The 22,502-nt window shown below is 37.3% G+C and overlaps 1 protein-coding gene across 12 annotated transcripts in view; it reads left to right on the plus strand.

The window, feature by feature from the left end:
• The window catches only part of EVI5 (ecotropic viral integration site 5), a 284,357-nt gene that overhangs the window by 179,887 nt on the left and 81,968 nt on the right, over window positions 1-22,502 (plus strand). For 7 of the 12 annotated variants that reach the window (XM_063664744.1, XM_063664783.1, XM_054476264.1 and 4 more), the window contains 3 exons: window positions 3,547-3,693; window positions 5,845-5,940; window positions 9,503-9,598. In XM_063664744.1, coding sequence (XP_063520814.1) covers window positions 3,547-3,693; window positions 5,845-5,940; window positions 9,503-9,598 — 339 coding nt within the window. Of the gene's footprint in view, window positions 1-3,546; window positions 3,694-5,844; window positions 5,941-9,502; window positions 9,599-17,223; window positions 17,463-22,502 lie in introns of those variants that run through there. The other 5 variants (XM_063664778.1, XM_063664750.1, XM_063664773.1 and 2 more) reach the window with 2 other exon arrangements.

A 22,502-nucleotide genomic window follows, 5' to 3' on the forward strand; every position in this document is an offset into this window, starting at 1 on the left:
TTTTTTTAAAGTAGAGACAGGGTTTCACTGTGTTAGCCAGGATGGTTTCGATTTCCTGACCTTGTGATCCACCCTCCTCGGCCTCCCAAAGTGCTGGGATTACAGGTGTGAGCCACCACGCCCGGCCCACTTTCTTAAAATAAATTTGCTTTTCTTTCTTGTATGATAGTTTAGCTCAGTATACTACTATAGGGTGAAGTTTCTTTTTTAAGCATTATGAATTTTTGCTGTTGAAATATCTGCTAGACATTTCATTACCCTTCCTTTATAGATCTCAGTTTTTCCCTTGATTTGCCTCTTTAGCATTCTAAGTTTTGTTACAGTATATATTGGTGGGGATTTATTTGTTTTTATCCTGGTTGGAACTAGTTGTGTTTCCTAAATTGTAGATTTATATCTTTTATTTCTTAAATTGTAAAAAATTCTCAACTATTACCATCTCTTAAACCATCATATCTCACTTGTTTTTTCTATTTTATCCTGCAACCCCTATTAGGTATATTTTGGACCTTATTCTCTTTTCTGTGTCTAATGACCTCTTCTGGGACACTAATTATTTCTTCAGTATAGCTAATCTCCAATCTGACCCATTCATTGAATTCAGTGGCTGTATTTATAGAAATTTTCTTTGGTTATTTTTCTGATTTGCTTAATGTTTTCTTGCTAGTGACTTGTTCTTTGCTTATGTTTTGGCATCTTCCTTTTATGTCATTAATACTGTAATTTTAGACATAACCTATGTTATGTAAAGTCCTATAATTATCTCTAGAGTTCTTAAAATATATTTTTTTCTGTCTACTGTCTCTCATTCATGGTCAATTCTTGGTTTTATGTGTATTATTTATCATTCATAATGTTGAATTATGGTCTTGTGTTCAGGGATGCAGGGAAGGGTTTTATCTGTGGAAATTATTTGCAGCTTATGTCAAAGATGGGTCCCTCTGAAGTGTAGTTATTTGTTTTAATGGTAGCAGGTAAGACAGTAAAAAGAGGCTGTGATACATTTTGAATACGGTACTAAGAAGTTTAGTTAATTTTGTAGACAGACTTATTTGTTGATTGAAAATGAGAAAGAGGTCAGGTGCAGTGATTCATGCCTGTGATCGCAGGATTTTGGGAGACCAAGATGGGAGGATCACCTGGGCTCAGGAGTTCAAGACTGGCCTGAGCAACATAGCAGGACCTTGTCTCTACTAAAAATAAAAAAAAATTATCTGGGCGTGATGGCACATGCCTGTGGTCCCAGCTATTCAGGAGACCGAGGTGGGAGGATAGCTTGAGCCTAGGAGATTGAGGCTACAAGTGAGCTATGATTGTGCCTCTACACTCTAGCCTGGGCAACAGAACAGGCTCCTGTGAGACCCTATCTTAAAAAAAAACAAAAGAGAGAGAGAGAGAATGAGAAAGACTAGAGTATGTGTTACAGGAAGACAAGTAAAAGTAAAGATGAAGAAAGTTCTAAGTGGTTGAAAGTTTTGGAGCTTACATCTATTAGATGATCTACATTTTTTCATTAAAACTGGAGGGGAATCTTTTTCATAGGGCAAGGTAAAGTAGGTATAATAATGGCAACAACTGAACATTTATTAAGTATCTAAAATTTCCCGGGTGCAGTGGCTCATGCCTGTAATCTCCCAGCACTTTGGGAGGCTGAGGCGGGTGGATTACTTGAGGTTAGGAGTTCGAGACCAGCCTGGCCAACATGATGAAACCCTGTCTCTACTAAAAATACAGAAATTAGCCGGGCATGATGGTGGGTGCCTGTAATCCCAGCTACTTGGGAGGCTGAGGCAGGAGAATCACTTGAACCCAGGAGGTGGAGGTTGCAGTGAGCCAAGGTCGTGCCACTGCACTCCAGCCTAAGCAACAAAGTGAGACTGTCTCAAAAAAAAAATGAAATGAAATTACATGACATGACATGACATGATTGTGTAAGACTGCTTTCATAAACTTTTCTCACATAATCTAATCTTCACAACATAGCCTCAAAAGGCAAGTAGTACTATCTCTACTGAAATTTGGTAGGATTAAATAACTTGGCCAAGTTTTAAGAACTGTTAAATGAGAAGTTAGACTTTTACTTCTTTCTGTTATGAAAGTCCCTACTATTTCTTTCAGGCCTCTGATAGAATAATTTAGGGTTGAGAGAATTCAGGCTGGGTCATACCTGAGTGTGAAAACTACCTCATGTTAGTTCAAGGTCTATATGTTTTTTTAGCACATTCTGTAATTATAATACAATAAACAGCTAGCATTTATTGCTACATATTAGGCCCTGTTACACATATTATCTCATTTAATTCTGAAGACACCAAACAGAAATAGAAAGTATTTTATATGCATTTTTCAAATAAGGAAATAGAGACTCAGAGATACTAGCTTGTTTGCTTAATGACCAAATATTAAAACCAGGATTCAAAATCTGTGCTTCATAAGAAAAGACTGTGCGAGTGTGCTAGACATTGAGAGCATGTAGAAATACACATATGCCGTGTTGTGTGACATCAAGTTTACAGCCCAATAAATAGTGATGGTACCTTTTTTTTTTTCTTTCCTTTTTTTTTTCTCTGAGACAGAGTCTTGTTGTCACCCAGGCTAGAGTGCAGTTGCGTGATCTCACTGCAACCTCTGCCTCCTGGGTTCAAGTGATTCTTGTGCCTCAGCCTCCCAAGTACCTGGGATTACAGACGTGCACCACCATGCCCGACTAATTTTTGTATTTTTAGTAGAGATGGGGTTTCACCATTTTGGCCAAGTTGGTCCCAAACTCCTGGCCACAAGTGATCTGCCCACCTTGGTCTCCCAGAATGCTGGGATTACAGGCATGAGCCACTGCACTGGGCATGATGGTACCTTTTGACTGGTTTGTGCTTTCTTTCCAGAACTGGAAAGAGGAATTAAACTCACCATTCCTGTATCTATCCACTTTGTACTCCATTGCCAATCTTAGAAAGGAATACCTTCAAGTTGTGTATAAGCATTTTTATAGTTTACAGCTATTTTTTGTATAAATGGTATATTGAGCTATATTGAGAGTCTCTGATATTGACAGTATGCATTCCTTTGGATGACTTGATTTTATTTATCTATTTATTTATTTTTTAATTTTTAAAATTTTTTTTTTTTGAGACGGAGTCTCGCTCTGTTGCCCAGGCTGGAGTGCAATGGCGCGATCTCCGCTCACTGCAGGCTCCACCTCCCGGGTTCACGCCATTCTCCAGCCTCAGCTTCCCGAGTAGCTGGGACTACGGGCGCCCGCCACCATGCCTGGCTAATTTTTTTTTTGTATTTTTAGTAGAGATGTGGTTTCACTGTGTTAGCCAAGATGGTCTTGATCTCCTGACCTCGTGATCCGCCCGCCTCAGCCTTAAATGACTTGATTTTAAAGGCAGTTTTATCTTATTTTTTAATGTTGATTTGTTGAATAACACTGACGTATAACTAGTAACATTTTTAATAATGTTGTGGTATAAAATGGATAGGTAATTTTTTTTAATTTTTAGGTCTTGTATCTATAGTCTCAGTATTTATATTTCTGATTATTAGAACCAGATCAATAGTAACCATCTTCGAAGAGCAGAACAAGAGGTGATTAGCCTACAGGAGAAAGTGCAGTATCTTTCTGCACAGAACAAAGGACTCCTTACTCAATTAAGTGAAGCAAAGCGTAAACAAGCAGAGATTGAATGCAAGGTAAATATGTCAGCTAACTGATTTTGTTTTTTGTCAATATAATAATGTCTTTTTTTGTTTGTCTTATCGTGATTAGATTATCTTAAAAACAAAACAAAAAAGCCCGTCCTATTTTCTACTTTTCCTGAACTTGTTTTGGTAGTTGCTTTCAGACCAGGTTAGCTCATCTTGCTTCTGGGGTGGATTTTAGTCAAGAAACATTTTCAGTCACTTCCTTGGTTAATTTAATTTCCTGGATTGGCATTTACTAGTATTTCTTTACAGTTTTTCTTTTGACTGGTAACCCTTTAAAACCAGAGCTTTTAATGGCTTGATCAAAAAAGATGGGTCATTTAGAGAGGTTAGGGCTCCTCTGCTTTGATTGGTATCTTATTAGTGGGCAGTTAACATTGATACATGTTTTCTGGATAGACTAGAGAGCAAAAGAAATGTGTATGTACCATGTTGGGAAAAATGGGTATATTACCCATTATTATTTTAATCAGTTATATACTTTTACTTTTTTGTGAGGTGTTTGGATTCAAAAAGCATCAAAAGTATTTGAATGCAAGTACATTCTTTCCTGAAATAAATTTACAGTATAGCAGTGGCGAGAGAGTGGGGGAAAGGCAGTGAGATGGAAGGAGAGGAGGGAGGGTTTGGTGTGTGTGTGTGTGTGTGTGTGTGTGTGTGTGTGTGAAATAACTAAAGAGATGACTGTAGACTGGGCATTAGAATGGATTACTAAAGGCAAGTTATGGGATTTAAAAAAATAAACTAGGCATCCACCTTTCCGTGGTAAGATAGTAGGAATGATGCCGTTTAAAGATTCCAGCCTTATTATTGTATAAGAAATAAGACTTTTGATGGCACATGTAAAGCTGTAATTCCATCAGCTTATTCTGGTGTCATTAAAAACCAAGAGTGAAGCTTGAATGGTTTATCAGTGTCACTGAAATCCAGAGATGAAATTACATCCTTATAAATATGCATAGCTGTTACAATGTATACTGACAGAAATCTGTAGGCAGTACTGAAATTCGTACTAAAAAGCACAGTCACTTTTGAAGGATATGACTAAACTAATTTATAAATAAAATAATATTAAATGAGGTTATATCAATTTGATTTGTCATACCAATATCTGATTGAGTTTTTATGATGCTAAATTGTGTTGACATCTTATAGATAACTAAATTTAATCATTTATTATTGGTGTTAGTTTTCCTTAAACATATTTTGATAATGGTGTTACTAGATTTAATATTGCTCCTCAAATGCCTTAGTACCTGTTGAGCAAAGTAAAGTGTTCTTTGGAAATAAATCTTTGAGGAACTTGCTGTTGAAAATAATAATTTTTTTGAACTTGTCTAAGTAATAGGCTCAGATTTAGAATATTAGAGGATTTTATGAACTAATATGGGATTTTATTTAATTTTTAATTAATACCTCTGTGAAGTATGTTACAGATGCAAACTCTGATATCTCCCGTGTTTAAGCTGTGTGTTAATTTATTCAATCTTTCGTGATGCCTTTTGCAGATTTTGAGAATGACCAATGTATTGTTACCTTAGCACCTAGTACATTCTGATTAAATGTGTATATTTTACCCTGTTATGTTGGAATGATTCAGGAACAAAGTTAATTTTTCAAGAAAGCCAGTCCTTGAATTACATAAATCTGATTCATTTTCATTTAGTATTATAAGATTATAGCTTATGATTAATTTATAATTATTAAAGTTTTTTAATTTTTTATTTGTGTAAAATGTGTGGATATTGTTTATAATATTAATGTTATTTTCCCTCTCAACTTAATTTGAATGTTCTCACTTAAAGTTGAAATATTACAAGCCTGTGAACCCCAGTTTCAAAATGCGAAATACTCTAAAACCCTCGAGTTTTTTCATAAATTTCACACAAATTCCTTTGGAGGCGAAACTTAATTTGAATTGATATATGGCCATTTATAATTGTTATTTATTCCACTTGATGTGAACATTTATATCTCACTGCTTCATTGTATGCATTGAGCATATTGTTTCATTATGGATGCTGCCTTCGACCCTGCTGGATAATACTAATGTATGGTTTATGCAACCTATTACTTTTCTAAAATCTGAATTCCAAACACACCTGGTTTATTTTGTTTTGGTTTGGTTTACCACACTAGAATAAGGAAGAAGTGATGGCTGTGAGGCTCCGGGAAGCAGATAGCATAGCTGCTGTGGCTGAACTACGACAACACATTGCTGAGCTTGAAATCCAGGTACCATATGAAAATAATGAAGTACATGTAAAAATATAGTTTCTTCTGTCCTCTCTGTCTGAACAGTAACTTACTCTTTATCCTCATGACTGTGATTCTTTTTTCAATAATCATTCATTTCCAACTTTATTTTTTTTATTGTGGTAAAATAGACATAAAACTTACCATTTTAAAGTATACAGTTCTGTGGCATTACGTATATTTGACACTGTTGTGCAGCCATCACCACCATCCATGTCCAGAACTTTTTCATCCTCCCTAACTGAACCTCTTTGCCCATTAAACACTAACTTCCCATTCCCCCAGCAACTGGCAACCACCAGCAACTGGAAACCACCATTCTACTTTGTCTCTATGAGTTTGACCACTCCGGTTACCTCATATAAGTGGAATCATACAATACAGTCATATGCTGCATAAGGACATTTCAGTGACGGACAGCATATATGGTGATGGTCCCATAGGATGATAATGAAGCTGAAAAATTCCTTTTGCCTAGTGACTATAGCCATCATTATGTTATAGTGCAACACATTACTCATGTGTTTGTGATGAGGCTGGTATAAACAAACCCACTGTACTGCCACTCTTAATAAAAGTGTAGCACATACAGTTGTGTATAGCACATAATACTTGATAATAAATGACTATGTTACTGGTTCGTATGTTTACTATACTATTTGTTGTTTTGCTATACTAATATTGCTATTTTAGAGTCTAATTCTACTTACACAAAAAAAGAGTTAACTCTAAGACAGTCTCAGATCCTTCAGGAGGTTTTCCAGAAGGCATTGTTTTCATAGGAGATGACAGCTTCATGTATGTTATTGTCCCTGAAGACCTTCCAGTGGGACAAGATGTGGAGGTTGAAGATAGTGATATTGGTGGTGCTGACCCTGTGTAGGCCTAAGCTAATATCTTAAGTTTTTAACACAAATGTTTTAATTTTTTTTTTTCATTTTTTTTTTTGAGACAGGATCTCACACTGTTGCCCAGACCAGAGTTTAGTGGCACAGTCATAGCTCACTGCAGACTCCAACTCCTGGCTCAAGCAGTCCTCATCAGCTTCCCGAGTACCTGGGACTACAGGCACACATGACCACACCCAGCTTATTTATTTATTTATTTATTTATTTATTTATTTATTTATTTAGTAGCAATGAGATCTCACTTTGCTGGCCAGGCTGGTTTCGAACTCCTGGGCTTAAGTGATCCGCCCACCTCTGCCTCCCACAGTGCTGGGATTACAAGCATGAGCCACCGCGCCCAGCCTTAATTTTTTTTTTTTTTTTTAATTTATGAAATATTTATTGATCGTTCTTGGGTGTTTCTCGGAGAGGGGGATATGGCAGAGTCATAGGATAATAGTGGAGAGAAGGTCAGGAGATAAACACATGAACAAAGGTCTCTGGTTTTCTAGGCAGAGGACCCTGCGGCCTTCTGCAGTGTTTGTGTCCCTGGGTACTTGAGATTAGGGAGTGGTGATGACTCTTAAAGAGCATGCTGCCTTCAAGCATCTGTTTAACAAAGCACATCTTGCACCGCCCTTAATCCATTTAACCCTGAGTTGACACAGCACATGTTTCAGAGAGCACGGGGCTGGGGGAAAGGCCATAGATCAACAGCATCCCAAGGCAGAAGAATTTCTCCTAGTCAGAACAAAATGGAGTCTCCTATGCCCACCTCTTTCTAGACAGACACAGCAACAATCTGATCTCTCCTTTCTTTCCCCACACTTCCCCCCCTTCTCTTCAACAAAACCGCCATCGTCCTCATGGCCCGCTGTCGATGGTCGCTGTCTCTTCAGAGCTGTTGGGTACACCTCCCAGACAGGGCGGCGGGGCAGAGGCGCTCCTCACCTCCCAGACAGGGCGGCCGGGCAGAGGCGCTCCTCACTTCCCAGACGGGGCCGCCTGGCAGAGGCGCTCCTCACTTCCCAGACGGGGCAGCCGGGCAGAGGCGCTCCTCACCTCCCAGACGGGGCGGCTGGGCAGAGGCGCTCCTCACTTCCTCCCAGACGGGGTGGCGGCCAGGCAGAGGCACTCCTCACTTCCCAGACGGGGTGGCCAGGCAGAGGCGCTCCTCACTTCCCAGACGGGGCGGCCGGGCAGAGGTGCTCCTCATCTCCCAGACGGGGCAGCCGGGCAGAGGTGCTCCTCACTTCCTCCCAGACGGGAGGAAATTTTTTTAACTTAAAAAAATTTTTTGTTCATCAGGTGCAATGACTCATGCCTGTAATCTCAGCACTTTGGGAGGCTGAGGCAGGCAGATCACTTGAGCCCAAGAGTTTGAAACCAACCTGACCAACAAAGTGAGACTCCCTCTCTACGAAAAATACAAAATAAAATTAGTTGGACCTGGTGGTGCACCTATAGTCCCAGTCCCGGTTACTCAGGAGGCTGAGGTGGGTGGGTTGCCTGAGCCTGGGAGGTCAAGGCTGCAGTAAGCCATTATCACAGCACTGTACTCCAACCTGGGCCACAGAGTAAGACCCTGTTTCAAAAAATATATTTATTAAAAATTAAAATTAAAAATAGATAAAAGCTTATAGAATAAAGATATAAAAAAGAAAATATTTTATACACCTGTACAATGTTTGCTAAGCTAAATGTTACAAAAGAGTCAAAAAGTTTAAAAAATTGAAAGTTTATAAATAAAGTTACAGTAAGTTAAAGTTAATTTATTATTGAAAGAAAAACCATTTTTTATAATGTTATAGTATATGTACAAATTTTCTTCATTTTTAAAGCTGAATAATATTCCATTGTATGCATATACCACATTTTTTATCTATTCATTAATTGATGGGCATTTAGGGTGCTTCTATGTTTCAGCTATGGTGAATAATGCTGTTATGAATACAGGTGTACAAATTTCTGTTCAGGTCCCTGCTTTTACTTCTTTTGAGTACATAGAAGTGGAATTGCTGGATCATATAGTAATTGTTTAATTTTTTTAAGAAAATGCCATACCATTTTCCACAGAACCTACACCATTTTACATTTCTACCAGCAATGCATGAGGATTTCATTTTTTCCGCATTCGCACCAACGCTTGTTAATTTTCTGTTGTTGTTGTTTTTATAATGACCATCCTAATGGGTGTGAAGTGGTATCTCATTGTGGTTTTGATTTGCATTTCCCTAATGATGAGCTATGTTGGGCATACTTTCATGTGCTTATTTCGCATTTATATATCTTCTTTGGAGAAATGGCTATTCAGGTCCTTTGCTTAATTGAACCAGGTTGTTTGTTGTTTTTGTTGTTGAGTTATAGGAGTTATTTATATATTCTCAATATCACTTTCTTATCATATATATGGTTTGCAAATATTTTCTCCCATTATGTTTGTTGCCTTTTCTCTGTTGATAGTGTTTTTATCACAAAAGTTTTTAATTTTGCTGAATCAACTTACCTGGGTTTTTGTTTGTTTGTTTGTTTGTTTTGGTGTTGTTGACTGTGCTCCAAGTCCATTTTTTAGTGAAAATTTATCATGTTTCTATATTATCAAAACTATCTTCAAAAGAAAATTCAAAGCTTTAAAAATAAATATGTTTTTACAGGGCACAGTAACTCACACCTGTAATCCCAGTGCTTTGAGAGGCCAAGGTCAGGGGATTGCTGGAGGCCAGGAGTTCAAGACCAGCCTGGGCAATAGAGTAAGACCCTGTCTCTACAAAACAATTTTTAAAAATTAGCTGGGGGCATGATAGTACACTCCTATAGCGCTGGCTACTTGGAAGGCTAAGGTGGAACGATCCCTTGAGGCCAGAAGTAGGAGTTCCACATTACAAGGAGCTATGATCAAGCCACTGCACTCCAATCTGAGTGACAGAATGAGACCTTGTCTCTAAAAAAATTTTTTTTAATAAAAATAAATGTGTTTTGTCATTTCTTATGCCTTACTTCTTCTTGTATAATATGATAAAAGTAGTAAGTTTTCCCTATGGACAAAATACTATGTTTAAAATCTTATGTCTTTCAAAGTCTTTAATTATATTGTACTCCAAGTCAAAATAGTCTTTGCCATAACATCTAGAATTTTCTTCCCAACTGAAATTTCCTTTTGTCCTTAAATTTCAATTTAAAATGTAATTAATTTCCAAACTTACATATTATATTATAACCTCATCTTTTAATCTAGATCAAAAGTAACCGCAACACATTATGATTTGTATGTTTATAAAAAGGTATCCTTTATGTTCTGCTGGTAGTAGTCCCCATAAAGTGCACGTATTCAGGAAAACCTCAAACATGAACCAACTGCATAATGTATTTGTAATCAGTTGTTTAAATCATGCTATCATATGTGATTTTAGCATTAGTCTGTACTCTTCTAACATCAAGAAAATCCTAAGAATTTGCCATATTTCTATACATCTTAATCACAAAATAGTAAAATTTAAATCACTCTTTTTGTTGATTCCGAAATATTTATTAAAACGAAGAACCTGGTATGCAGGATTTTTGTTTAAAATGAAATGTAACGTGTTACATTATTTTTGAAAAATAGAAAATTCATGGAATTTTTTTTTAACATCTTCCAATCCTTTACCCCTAACCCTGCATCTAGCCCCTGGTAACCACCATTCTACTCTGTACTTTTGAGTTCAACTTTTTGTATCCCACATGTGAGATGATGTAGTGTTTGTCTTTCTGAGCCTAGCTTATTTCACTTAATGTTCTCCAGGCTCATTCATGTTGTTGTGAATGACAGAATTTCCTTCCTTTTTAAGATTGAATAATATTCCATTGTATATATGTATACCACTTTTTCTTTATTCATTCATCCACTGATGGACATTTAGATTGGTTGCATGTCTTGGCTATTGTAAATAATGCAGTGAACATGGGAGTGCAGATATCTTTTCAACATACTGATTTCATTTCCTTTGGATATATACCCAGCAGTGGAATTGTTAGATCGTATCATCTGTTTTTAATTTTTTGAGGATTTACATTTCTACCCACAGTGTGTAAGAGTTCCCTTTTCACCACATCCTCTCCAGCACTTGCTGTCTTTGATCTTTTTGATAATGGCCATTCTAACAGGTGTGAGGTGATAGAATTGTTACATTATTATAGTAGGGGTATATTATCATCAACTGGCTCTTGATAAAGTGGTCACTGGAATCCTAATTGCCAAATTTGTTGCTATTTTTTCAGTATTTGCCTGCTCGTGCTTATTGCATTTGTTGTTGACCATTTCGTCCTCCTTGCATTCTCACCTCCCCTAACTTTGCTACCACCACTTACTTTTGACTCTCTTTTTTCTTGTTTAACTGTTGTTTACAGTCATCTTTATCAGTTGTGGAAGTGTGTATTCCTCTGAAATCCAAGGTTTTGGCTTTTACAAACTATACCCGAATGAAGGGTCTCACTTACATGGCTTCAGGAACCATCTTTACCAGGGTTCCCCAACCCCCAGGCCACAGGCAGGTATCAGTCCATGGCCTGTTAGGAACCGGGCCGCACAGCAGGAGGTGAGCGGGCAGCCAGCAGCATACTGCCTGAGCTCCGCCTCCTGTCAGATCAGTGGCGTCATTAGATTGTCACAGGAGCACGAATCCTATTGTGAACTGCACATGCCAGAGGTGTTGGTTGCACTCTCCTTATGAGAGAATCTAATGCCTGATAATCTGAGGTGGAACAGTTCATCCTGAAACCATTCTCCCACCATCTCTATGGAAAAATTATCTTCTACGAAATCTGTCCCTAGTACCAAAAAGGTTGGGGACCACTAATTGTTGCAACAGTGAATCACAATTTATCTCCAGCCCCAGCCTGTTTCCCCTTACCAATAATTTCCTAAATGGTTTAATAATTTAAAAATTATGAAACATTATGTACAGATAAGTTAATAAAACAAAGTTACATTGTATGTGTAAAAACATTATACATAAAACTTCTAACCAAGGTTAAGACAGACAAAATTGCCTGTACTCAAGAAGTCTATTCAGTCACACCCTGTTCCCTATCCTGACTTTTATGACAATCACTCTTTTGCCTTTCCTTATGATTGTGTCATCTTCCTATACATTTCTGATCTATACAGTTTAGTTTTCCCAGCTTCTCAGTTTTGCATAGAGTCATATGGAATATTTTGTGTCTTCTTGTTCAACATTATTTTTGTAAAAATCATTTTATTATTGTGCATATTTCATTTTTTAAAATATATCACAATGTATTTATCCATTTTACTATTAGAGGATGTTTGGGAATTTCCAGGTTGAGAGTGTTACAAATAATATGGTGATTATGAGCACTCTTATACATTACATTGATCACATGTGCACAAGTTTCTCTAGCATGTATACCAAAGTGTGAAATTGCTGCATTGTACAGCATGCAAATCTTCAACTTTATTTTCCAAATTGCTTGTAGTAGTTTAAACTCCCAACAGCTGCATGTGAAAGTTCTTGTTATTCCACACCCTTCCAATACTTGGTGGTGTCACATGATTTAATTTTTGCCAATCTGGTGATATTTCACTGTGTTTTTCGTTTACGTTTTCTTGATTACTAAGGATGTTGGCCATTTTGGATTTCTATTTTTGTAAAGTGCTGTTAAAGTCTTTTGTTTATATTTTTCTATTAGGGTTGTCTTTTTCTTATGGTTATGGAGTTATTTATATATTGATGTTATGTGTTGCAAATAGCTACTACCATTCTGTAACTTGTCCTCTGTTGTTGTTTTTCCTTTATTGTGTCTTTTGATGAGTAGACCAGTAGTTTTAATGGGCACTGAACCATTCTACCTGGAAGCAGTACAGAATCTTTGAATTTAACATGTTTAAAATCAGACGTGTTCCAACATGTTTTCCTTATTTTGTATTTCAAGTCTTGATTAAAGGATCATCTCTTACAAAAATCAGCCAGGCGTGGTGGCAGACACCTGTAATCCCAGCTACCCAGGAGGCTGATGCAGGAGAATCGCTTGAACCCAGGAGGTAGAGGTTGTAGTGAGCCGAGATCACGCCACTGCACCCCAGCCTGGGTGACAGAATGAGACTCCATCTCAAAAAAAAAAAAACAAAAAAAAAATGGAAACAAAATAAAAGATCGTCTCTTATTAAATTGTTCAACCTACTAGTAATCTCACTTACTCTTTCTTACCCTCTAGCATATATACCAAGGGTGTATATGTAAGGTGTGCAAATTCTGAATTTTAGCAGGTAACATTATTTCACAAAGTGCTTGTGCTAGTTTTCTTTCCCACCAACGTGTTACCTATTGTAGATTAGCCTTCAGATAATTCTCAGTAAGAGTTCATACAGGTTAAAGTGTATCGCCAACTCTTCAATCTTTCAAAATAGAAAAGTCTTAAGTAAGTATAGAACTAAATAAAAGGTAATTTCAGTCATTTTGCAAACTTTTTTGAGTCTTTAATAACATTTCTCTTCTCCCTACCACTCCGTTAGTTCATCTGCTTACCCCTTACCTGAACTGTTGTTGTAACCTCCCATCCAATTTCCTTTTCTCCGGCTTCAGCTCTTCTACAGATTAAAAAAGCTGTCTCTCTAAAATATAGAAATTTCATTGACTACCTTTTAAATACCAAATCGTATCGAAACTCCTTAGCATAAAATCCTTTTTATTATTGCCCAAACTGAATTTGTAGCTTCATCTCTCACCATTATCTCCCCATGCTCATCCCCCACACATACATGCTGTATTCTACCCACTGTGAATTATCCTATTCCTGCACCTATCACATTCTTTCAGAATTCTGTGCCATTCTGCATGTTGCTGTGTCTTCCTAAATTACTGTATTTTTCTGAACTTCCTACTCCTCTACTTTTGAAGTATTTCTGTTTCTCTTTCAGGTCTTAAGACTGAGTGCTTTTTGGCTAACTTGCTGTTAATTTGCTTAGTAAATGAGTTTTCAGTAGATGTCTTAAGGTTTCAATGTTTAATTATATGTATATATCTATATAAATATAGATATAAAGAGGTATATTTTTAATGTAGATTAAGATTCATAAATAGATCTTTCATTAAAACCTGAAACTTTTTTCAGTTATCAAATAATATATTTTAGGTTATTTTCTTAGTCATGGAAATATCTTAGATCATATTCAGGTTCCACTAGGGGGAGAACTCAACTTAGTCTGAGATTTTTGTGCTTCAGATGTCTTCAGATTAACTCTTCCAATTACTGATACTGTCTTGTGAGTAAAATTTTTTTGCACAAACCGAATTCTCTCAAACTCTTCTTTTAATAAATTATTATTTAATCTGTTATTCATATAATGAAAGCCTGCTTTTTGATGTAGTTATGAAAATTATACTTTTGTAAACATCTCATTTAGATGAGAAAATACATTACATGAAGAAATACTCATTTTTATACATACTATAACATTGTAATATATAGATACTTACATATAGATATATAGTATATTTATATACATACTATGTAGTATATAGATACAGGTAGACTGAAATTTATTAAATTTATTTTCAAAGATTATTCAGTCTACTTAGAACTTTTAGGTCTAATTTAAGATTTATCATCTACTGCCATGTTGTTATTCTGACATAACTACATCTGTAATCTAGTTATATTGTTTATAATAATGCCTCCTCCGCCACCCTGTCTTTGTATTCGCATCTTACAGTGCACTTAACCATTTTTAAGTGTAGCAGCTTTCAAATTTTAGACATTTTCCTAGAACTGTTTTTAAAAGTTACTATTATCTAGTTTTCTTCTCTAAATGAATGACAATTACTTATTGGTGGGTTTTTTGCTATAAAATTATTACACTGTTGTGCTGTAATGCTCAGTTGGGAACAGATTATACAACCTGTAAAATTAAGGAGTTGAACTCTAAGGTTCTGTCACATATAAAACAATATTATACCATGTATAGCATTTAAATATTTTTTGACAATTCTGAGTTACCATGAATTTTAATTATTATGTACTCATCTCACTTTATTAATATCTCTATGACTTTCTCTTTGGCCAAATTTTTACCTTAAATAACATTCCTACTCTAGTTACTAGACTCTTATGTTGCTTTATTTTTTTCTTCATAACAATTATTACTTTTTTCATAAATTATACATTTTTAAAAAAATTTTAGATGTGGGGGTACATGTGAAGGTTTGTAGATAAACACATGTCATGGGGGTTTGTTGTACATATTATTACATCACCCAGGTATTAAGTTCAGTACCCAATAGTTATCTTTTCTGCTCCTCTCCCTCCTCCCACCCTTCCCCCTTAACATATTTTTATTTTTAATTTTCCACATTCCCCACTAGAGCATAAGCTCCATGGGGGTGCAAGAGTGGAATTTTTATCTGTCTTATTCATTACTATATTCTCTTTTGGGCAGTGGTGGGAGAGACAAGGTCTCAAGATCACGCCACTACACCCCAGCCTGGGTGACAGAACGAGACTCTTATCTCAAAAAAAAGGTCTCACTTTGTTGCTCAGACCAGAGTGCAGTGGTGTGATCATAGCTCACTGCAGCCTTGACCTACTGGGCTAAAGCAATCCCCCCACCTCAGCCTCCCCAGTACCTGGGACTACAGGAGCACACCACCACACCGGGCTAATTTTCATATTTTTTGTAGAGATGGAGTTTGGCTATGTTGCCCAGGCTGATCTCGAACTCCTGAGCTCAAGCGATCTGTGCACCCGGGCCTCCCAAAGTGCTGGGACTACAGGTGTGAGCCACTGCACACAGCCTTGTTACTATATTGGGTGCTTACTGTATAATGTCTGGTACATAACCATCATTCAGTAGATATTTGTATTTGACCAAATTTGATCAGTAGATATTTGAATTTTGACAATAATTCATTCATCTTCTGATGTTGTTTCTACAATAAATGATTTTTAATGTATGCAGTTGTCACTATATTCACACATGTATCAATTTGTATATGTCTTTTATTATTAGGTCACTACCAGTTAGGAAGGAGAAAATGAATTCAGCCTCTGTCCAAATGAATTTACCATTACAGAGTAGGAGTGACTGAGCCTAGGTCCCTTCTTTGAAATGTTTTTGAATAGAATTTAAACCTCTGAAAATTAATGTATATTTATTGTTGGTATTAATGACTAATAACGTGAGAAGATGCCAACTATTATCAGAATTTTTTTTTGCTATCCTCACATATGCTTTAGAACCCAGTTTTCTGTTTGAATGTCTCAGTCTAAAGGAACTTCTTTTAGTAGCCTGCAAAAATAAATATGACATATTTTAATCAGAATAAAGAGCTTCAAGAAATTTAGTTACGAAGAACAAGAGGATTTTAAAATCCTGAATGTGTCTGTGGTCCCAACTTTTTGTCTTTTTGTTTTCTTCTAATTGCTAGAGATTCTGTGTTGGTTAAAACAATGGATTTTTGAGTCCAACCTCTTATTAGCCTCTTATCTTTTACAAGTTTTTTAATGTATTTGTTGGTTCACTCATTCAAAACTGAGGATTCTAAAGCTATCTGCCTTATAGTTGATGGGACCAAATGAGAAAACTCATGTAAAGTGTTCTTTCTTGCCTACATTATATCCAGAAAAACAGCTCGTAGACCTTATGTAAAAAGTCACATTCAATATTGTAGAGTCCCCAAAATTACAACCGAACTAGAAAGTTCTGAAACTCTTTGGGTTTCCTTAAAGATAGTCTTTAACAGCCTCAGATACTGAATATATATCCCTTTCCAAAAATTATGTAAAGCCTGAAATTAAGAATTATCTTGGGGCCAGGTGTGGTGGCTCACACCTGTAATCCCAGCACTTCGGGAGGCTGAGGCAGGCTGATCACTTGAGGTCAAGAGTTCAAGAATTATCTTGGTTTTTTTTTCTGTAATATATACTTAAGTAAGCTTCTTTCTGTCCACCGTGAAACCCTATTTAGTTAACACTTCATTTTTTGTGTATTTGCTGTATTTGGAAATATAGAGCTTATTACTTAACAACTTTAATTATTCCAGGATACTAATAATAAGAGTAATAATAGCTGGCATTACTGAACACTTAGTACATACCAGGCAGTGTTCTAAGCTATTTGAGGATATTCACGTATTTAATCCTCACAAAAATCGTAGGAGATACTGGTTTTGGGGTTTTTTTTTTTTTTTGATTATTTTTGTTATTTTCAAGACAGGGTCTCACTTCGTCATCAAAGCTGTAATGCAGTGGCGCAATCACGGCTCACTGCAACCTCGACCTCCCAGGCTCAAGAGATCCTCCCACCTCAGCCTCCAAGTAGCTGGGACTACAGGCACATGCCACCATGCCCGGCTAATTTTTGTGTTTTTTTTCTGTATAGGTGGGGTTTCGCCATGTTCCCCAGGCTGGTAGTGATCTCCTGGGCTCAAGCAGTCCGCTCGCCTTGACCTCCCAGAGTGGGATTACAGACATGAGCCACCAAGCCCAGCAAAATATTGTTAATATCTTCATTTTATAGTTGAGAAAACTGAGGCATAGAGAAGATTTTAAAATGAGATTGTGTTGTTTGTATGGAAACCCACTCTTGAATTTTTTCCAGGAATAAAATGAATTTCTTTTCTTCAGTATTTCAACATACCGTCATGGTAGTTTTATAAGTTTTCTTAATAGCATATTGACAGCCTCCTGTAAATCTGCTTATTATACAACTAAAGTTACTATTAGTTCCCTGTTCATTACTTAAAATTTTTCAGTTGTTTCCCCTAGCATTGGGGACAAAATTCAAACTCTGGCTCTCCTTGTAAGATCCTTCCTACTCGAATTCTTGCCTACTTTTCTAGCTTTATTTCCCAGTTACCCCGACATATATATGCCCTGTACTTGAGGCCCAGTATACCAGTTAAGAATCCTTCAAATCTGTCATCCCATTTTACTCCATGTTTTTCTCCCTCCTCCTTTGATCTTGCTTTTTATTTCAAAAGTCAGCTTTTATTATTATTATTATACTTAAAGTTTCAGGGTACATGTGCACAACGTGCAGGTTTGTTACATATGTATATATGTGCCATGTTGGTGTGCTGCACCCATTAACTCGTCATTTAACATTAGGTATATCTCCTAATGCTATCCCTCCACCCTCCCCTCGCCCCACAACAGGCCCCAGTGTGTGATGTTCCCCTTCCTGTGTCCATGTGTTCTCATTGTTCAATTCCCACCTATGAGTGAGAACATGTGGTGTTTGGTTTTTTGTCCTTGTGATAGTTTGCTGAGAATGGTGGTTTCCAGCTTCATCCATGTCCCTACAAAGGACACGAACTCATCCCTTTTTATGGCTGCATAGTATTCCATGGTGTATATCTGCCACATTTTCTTAATCCAGTCTATCATTGATGGACATTTGGGTTGGTTCCAAGTCTTTGCTATTGTGAATAGTGCCACAAGAAACGTATGTGTGCATGTGTCTTTATAGCAGCATGATTTATAATCCTTTGGGTATATACCCAGTAATGGGATGGTTGGGTCAAATGGTATTTCTAGTTCTAGATCCCTGAGGAATCGCCACACTGACTTCCACAATGGTTGAACTAGTTTACAGTCCCACCAACAGTATACAAGTGTTCCTATTTCTCCACATCCTCTCCAGCACCTGTTGTTTCCTGACTTTTTAATGATCGCCATTCTAACTGGTGTGAGATGGTATCTCATTGTGGTTTTGATTTGCATTTCTCTGATGGCCAGTGATGATGAGCATTTTTTCATGTGTCTTTTGGCTGCATAAATGTCTTCTTTTGAGAAATGTCTGTTCATATCCTTTGCCCACTTGTTGATGGGGTTGTTTGTTTTTTTCTTGTAAATTTGTTTGAGTTCTTTGTAGATTCTGGATATTAGCCCTTTGTCAGATGAGTAGATTGCAAAACTTTTCTCCAATTCTGTAGGTTGCCTGTTCACTCTGATGGTAGTTTCTTTTGCTGTGCAGAAGCTCTTGAGTTTAATTAGATCCCATTTGTCAATTTTGGCTTTTGTTGCCATTGCTTTTGGTGTTTTAGACATGAAGTCCTTGCCCATGCCTATGTCTGAATGGTATTGCCTAGGTTTTCTTCTGGGGTTTTTATGGTTTTAGGTCTAACATTTAAGTTTTTAATCCATCTTGAATTAATTTTTGTATAAGGTGTTAGGAAGGGATCCAGTTTCAGCTTTCTACATATGGCTAGCCAGTTTTCCCAGCACCATTTATTAAATAGGGAATCCTTTCCTCATTTCTTGTTTTTGTTAGGTTTGTCAGAGATCAGATAGTCATAGATATGTGGCATTATTTCTGAGGGCTCTGTTCTGTTCCATTGATCTATATCTCTGTTTTGATACCAGTACCATGCTGTTTTGGTGACTGTAGTCTTGTAGTATAGTTTGAAGTCAGGTAGCATGGTGCCTCCAGCCTTTTTCTTTTGGTTTAGGATTGACTTGGCAATGCAGGCTCTTTTTTGATTCCATATGAACTTTAGTTTTTTCCATTTCTGTGAAGAAAGTCATTGGTAGCTTGATGGGGATGGCATTGAATCTATAAATTACCTTGGGCAGTATGGCCATTTTCACGATATTGATTCTTCCTACCCATGAGCATGGAGTGTTTTTCCATTTGTTTGTGTCCTCTATTTCATTGAGCAGTGGTTTGTAGTTCTCCTTGAAGAGGTCCTTCACATCCCTTGTAAGTTGGATTCCTAGGTATTTTATTCTCTTTGAAGCAATAGTGAATGGGAGTTCATTCATGATTTGGCTCTCTGTTTGTCTGTTATTGGTGTATAAGAATGCTTGTGATTTTTGCACGTTGATTTTGTATCCTGAGACTTTGCTGAAGTTGCTTATCAGCTTAAGGAGATTTTGGGCGGAGACGATGGGGTTTTCTAGATATACAGTCGTGTCATCTGCAAACAGGGACAACCTGACTTCCTCTTTTCCTAATGGAATACCCTTTATTTCCTTCTCCTGCTTGATTGCCCTGTCCAGAACGTCCAAAACTATGTTGAATAGGAGTGGTGAGAGAGGGCATCCTTGTCTTGTGCCAGTTTTCAAATGGAATGCTTCCAGTTTTTGCCCATTCAATATGATATTGGCTGTGGGTTTGTCATAGATAGCTCTAATTATTGTGAGATACGTCCCATCAATACCTAATTTATTGAGAGTTTTTAGCATGAAGCGTTGTTGAATTTTGTCAAAGGCCTTTTCTGCGTCTTATGAGATAATCATGTGATTTTTGTCGTTGGTTCTGTTTATATGCTGGATTACATTTATTGATTTGCATATGTTGAACCAGCCTTGCATCCCAGGGATGAAGCCCACTTGATCATGGTGGATAAGCTTTTTGATGTGCTGCTGGATTCGGTTTGCCAGTATTTTATTGAGGATTTTTGCATCCATGTTCATCAGGGACATTGGTCTAAAATTCTCTTTTTTGGTTGTGTCTCTGCCAGGCTTTGGTATCAGGATGATGCTGGCCTCAGAAAATGAGTTAGGGAGGATTCCCTCTTTTTCTATTGATTGGAATAGTTTCAGAAGGAATGGTACCAGCTCCTCTTTGTACCTCTGGTAGAATTCGGCTGTGAATCCATCTGGTCCTGGACTTTTTTTGATTGGTGAGCTATTAATTATTGCCTCAATTTCGAGCCTGTTATTAGTCTATTCAGAGATTCAACTTCTTCCTGGTTTAGTCTTGGGAGGGTGTATGTGTTGAGGAATTTATCCATTACTTCCAGATTTTCTAGTTTATTTGCATAGAGGTATTTATAGTATTCTCTGATGGTAGTTTGTATTTCTGTGGGATCAGTGGTGATATCCCCTTTATCACTTTGTATTGCGTCTATTTGATTCTTCTCTCTTTTCTTCTTTATTAGTCTTGCTAGTGGTCTATTTATTTTGTTGATCTTTTCAAAAAAGCAGCTCCTGGATTCATTGATTTTTTGAAGGGCTTTTTGTGTCTCTATTCCCTTCAGTTCTGCTCTGATCTTAGTTATTTCTTGCCTTCTGCTAGCTTTTGAATGTGTTTGCTCTTGCTTCTCTAGTTCTTTTAATTGTGATGTTAGGGTGTCAATTTTAGATCTTTCCTGCTTTCTCTTGTGGGCATTTAGTGCTATAAATTTTCCTCTACACACTGCTTGGAATGTGTCCCAGAGATTCTGGTATGTTGTGTCTTTGTTCTTGTTGGTTTCAAAGAACATCTTTATTTCTGCCTTCATTTCGTTATGTATCCAGTAGTCATTCAGGAGCAGGTTGTTCAGTTTCCATGTAGTTCAGCAGTTTTGAGTGAGTTTCTTTTTTTTTTTTTTCTGAGACGGAGTCTCGCTCTGTCACCCAGGCTGGAGTGCAGTGGCAAGATCTTGGCTCACTGCAAGCTCCGCCTCCCGGGTTCACACCATTCTCCTGCCTCAGCCTCCCGAGTAGCTGGGACTACAGGTGCCTGCTACCACGCCCGGCTAATTTTTTTGTAATTTTAGTAGAGATGGAGTTTCACCGTGTTAGCCAGGGTGGTCTCAATCTCCTGACCTTGTGAACCGCCCGCCTCAGCCTCCCAAAGTGCTGGGATTACAGGTGTGAGCCACCGCACCTGGCTTGAGTGAGTTTCTTAATCCTGAGTTCTAGTTTGATTGTACTGTTGTCTGAGAGACAGTTTGTTATAATTTTGTTGTTTTACATTTGCTGAGGAGTGCTTTCCTTCCAACTATATGGTCAGTTTTGGAACAGGTGTGGTGTGGTGCTGAAAAGAATGTATATTCTGTTGATTTGGGGTGGAGAGTTCTGTAGATGTCTATTAGGTCCACTTCGTGCAGAGCTGAGTTCAATTCCTGGATATCCTTGTTAACTTTCTGTCTCGATCTGTCTAATATTGACAGTGGGGTGTTAAAGTCTCCCATTATTATTGTGTGGGAGTCTAAGTCTCTTTGTAGGTCTCTAAGGACTTGCTTTATGAATCTGGGTGCTCCTGTATTGGGTGATATATGTTTAGGATAGTTAGCTCTTCTTGTTGAATTGATCCCTTTAACATTATGTAATGGCCTTTGTCTCTTTTGATCTTTGTTGGTTTAAAGTCTGTTTTATCAGAGACTAGGATTGCAACCCCTGCCTTTTTTTGTTTTCCATTTGCTTGGTAGATCTTTCTCCATCCCTTTATTTTGAGCCTATGTGTGTCTCTGCACGTGAGATGGGTTTCCTGAATACAGCACACTGATGGGTCTTGACTCTTTATCCAGTTTGCCAGTCTGTGTCTTTTAATTGGAGCATTTAGCCCATTTACATTTAAGGTTAATATTGTTATGTGTGAATTCGATCCTGTCATTATAATGTTAGCTGATAACGAGCATATTTTGCTCGTTAGTTGATGCAGTTTCTTCCTAGCCTCGATGGTCTTTACAATTTGGTATGTTTTTACAGTGGCTGGTACCAGTTGTTCCTTTCCATGTTTAGTGCTTCCTTCAGGAGCTCTTTTAGGGCAGGCGTGGTGGTGAAAAAATCTCTAACCATTTGCTTGACTGTAGAAGATTTTATTTCTCCTTCACTTATGAAGCTTAGTTTGGCTGGATATGAAATTCTGGGTTGAAAACTCTTTTCTTTAAGAATGTTGAATATTGGCCCCCACTCTCTTCTGGCTTGTAGAGTTTCTGCTGAGAGATC

This window comes from Pongo pygmaeus, chromosome 1 (assembly GCF_028885625.2).
Source record: "Pongo pygmaeus isolate AG05252 chromosome 1, NHGRI_mPonPyg2-v2.0_pri, whole genome shotgun sequence".
Taxonomy (NCBI): domain Eukaryota; kingdom Metazoa; phylum Chordata; class Mammalia; order Primates; family Hominidae; genus Pongo; species Pongo pygmaeus.